Here is a 2,994-nt window from a genome sequence, read left to right on the forward strand (position 1 = left end):
TGTTTGAGAGAAATTGCTTGTAAATATTTTGTTGGAAAAAATATTAACTATTTGCAATATAGTATTAGCTATTTATGTTACAAATATTTAATTTGAAAGACCACATCTAGTATATGTTTTTGACTTAAAAACTATTTCCAAAAAACTCAGTAAAAAGATGAAATATAACTAACCGCAAGAAGTATTTCACCTATATCTTATTTATTTGTCAATTCAACAAATTAAACCATAATTCATGTCTCACCTCAAACTATATTTTTTTAAGAGTGGGAATTAACTTATTTCAAGAATAATTTTTTTAATTTATTCTAAATTAATTATCAGATTATATTTAATTTAAATATTATAATTTATAATAAATTAAAAAATTTACTCTTACAATAAATTGATTCTCACTCTTTCTTTAATATATATATATATATATATATATATATATATATATATATATATATATATATATATATAAATATTGAGACCATATAGTAAAATTTCAAAAGCATTACATCAATTAGTATTAATTAAAATATTAAAAACAACCATAGAGAACCTTACTAAAGCAACCTCCACCTCTCCTATAAATACAGAATCCCAATCAATCCCTTTTCATGCTTGTGTTACACTCATAAGAGCCAATTAACCAAAACTTACTTCAAAACCTCACTCACTCTTCCATTCATGGCATCAAACTCCCAACCTCTCCCCACCACCACCACTACCACCACTCCCACCACTAGACTCACCACCATACAAAAAATAAAAAGCAACTTACTTTTCCATTCAACATTATCCGAAATCAATGGAGCCATAGGTGACCTTGGCACTTACATACCAATAGTACTCTCACTTACTCTTTCCAAAAACCTCAACCTTGGAACAACTTTGCTTTTCACTGGCTTCTATAACTTCCTCACAGGTGCCATGTATGGTGTTCCTATGCCAGTTCAGCCCATGAAATCAATAGCTGCCGTCGCACTCTCGGACCCCTCGTTCGGTATCCCGGAGATCATGGCTTCCGGTATCTTAACCGGAGCGGTTTTATTGGTTTTGGGTGTTACCGGGTTGATGAAACTGGCTTACAAACTCATTCCCTTAAGTGTTGTTAGAGGAATTCAGCTTGCACAGGGTTTGTCCTTTGCTTTAACTGCTGTTAAGTATGTTAAAAAAGTTCAGGATTTACCAAAGTCTAAATCTTTGAATAACAGGGATTGGCTCGGGTTTGATGGGTTGGTTTTAGCTATTGTTTGTGTTGTCTTTATTGTTGTTGTCAATGGTGCTGGTGAAAAGGATCATGAACTTGAGATTGAGGAAGATTTGGGAGATTCAATTGAAGGTGCTGCTGAGAGAAAAAAAAGTGGTAGATCATTGAAAAAGATGATTTTTTCACTACCTTCAGCTTTTATAGTGTTTGTTTTGGGTGTGATTTTGGGTTTCATAAGAAGGCCTAATGTGATACATGAAATTAAATTTGGACCTTCAAATTTGGTGTTAGTGAAATTTTCTAAACATGCATGGAAACAAGGTTTTATAAAGGGTACAATTCCTCAACTTCCACTATCAATTTTGAACTCTGTGATAGCAGTTTGTAAGCTATCTTCTGATTTATTTCCCACCAAGGACTTTTCAGTAACTTCACTATCAGTGACAGTTGGGTTAATGAATCTTTTGGGTGGTTGGTTTGGTGCTATGCCGTGTTGTCATGGTGCTGGTGGATTAGCAGGACAGTATAAATTTGGTGGGAGGAGTGGAGGGTGTGTGGCAATTCTTGGTGCAGCAAAGTTAGTTTTGGGTTTTGTGTTGGGAAGTTCGTTGGCGCATTTCTTCAAACAGTTTCCGGTTGGGATTTTAGGGGTGTTGTTGCTGTTTGCTGGGATTGAATTGGCTATGGCTTGTAGGGATATGAATAAGAAAGAGGATTGTTTTGTTATGCTTATTTGTACAGCTGTTTCACTTGTGGGGTCAAGTGCTGCTCTTGGTTTTTTGTGGGGGATGGTTGTTTTTGGAGTTCTTAAAGTGAGGAATTTGACAAGTATTAAGTCACTTTCTAGTGTTTGGAAGCATGAAGAACAAGAGATAGTTTGAAGAGAAAGATTAATGTATGTACTTGGTATTGGTATTTCCTAATAATAATGTAATTGTTCTTCAATTTTATAGGTTTATTTTTGTTCAAAAACAACTTGTTGATATTTATGTATCATATAAATAAATAAGTGTTATCATCAATTATTAAATCTTAAATTATATTACATTTACAGATATTAATACATATAAGTTGAGGTATCATATCATATTTTTGTATTTACTTTTTATGAAAGGAAAGCAGTATTAATTACACTACTTCCTCTCCTTTAGGATTCACATGTAAAACGGAATAAATATTGTACTAGAAATTCTCACACTTTAGCATATTTTTAGTAAAAGGTGTACCGTGGAATTAGATCCTCAGCAGTCTAAATATCAATCGCTTTATCTGCTGTTTCATTCTTGATCATTGCATTAATCCTTCCACCAGCAAATGCAGTCACCTGAACATTTTAATAGCATATTATTTTACTTCAATAAAACTCGTAATCCCGAAGTCTCATACGAAATAATTCTGAGTTTGATGGGAAAATCTATTTCAATTGAGTTTGAATTTGAGTTTTAATTTGGATATAAATTTTCTCTTATTTTAAAAGATGAGTAGGAAGAGGGTTACGACAATATTAATACTCATATGAATTCGCCATTAAATCCACTTTGTTAATAATTCAAAATATTTTATTTTGATAATTTATAATATTAATTATTTGATTAATATATTAATATTTTTTATTTGTATTTTATTATTTAAAATATATGAAATGCATGTTATAAAAAATTTAGGATTATTTTAATGTATAAGTATTTTGTTTTAATTTTTAAAAAAAGTAGATTTTTATTTTTATCTTTAAAGATGATTTTTATAAAAAAGAACTAAAAAAAGTTATACAAATTAAAACATTTTAGTTGAAATCT

At 30.8% G+C, this 2,994-nt stretch overlaps 1 protein-coding gene across 1 annotated transcript; it reads left to right on the forward strand.

Annotated features, from left to right (window-relative positions):
- The first annotated feature begins 575 nt into the window (after positions 1–575).
- On the forward strand, positions 576–2,220 carry LOC127085535 (molybdate transporter 1). Its single transcript, XM_051026053.1, has one exon. The coding sequence runs from the start codon at positions 676–678 to the stop codon at positions 2,077–2,079; it is 1,404 nt and encodes a 467-aa protein (XP_050882010.1). The 5' UTR covers positions 576–675; the 3' UTR covers positions 2,080–2,220.
- Positions 2,221–2,994: the final 774 nt, after the last annotated feature.

This window comes from Lathyrus oleraceus, chromosome 5 (genome assembly GCF_024323335.1).
Source record: "Lathyrus oleraceus cultivar Zhongwan6 chromosome 5, CAAS_Psat_ZW6_1.0, whole genome shotgun sequence".
Taxonomy (NCBI): Eukaryota; Viridiplantae; Streptophyta; class Magnoliopsida; order Fabales; family Fabaceae; genus Lathyrus; species Lathyrus oleraceus.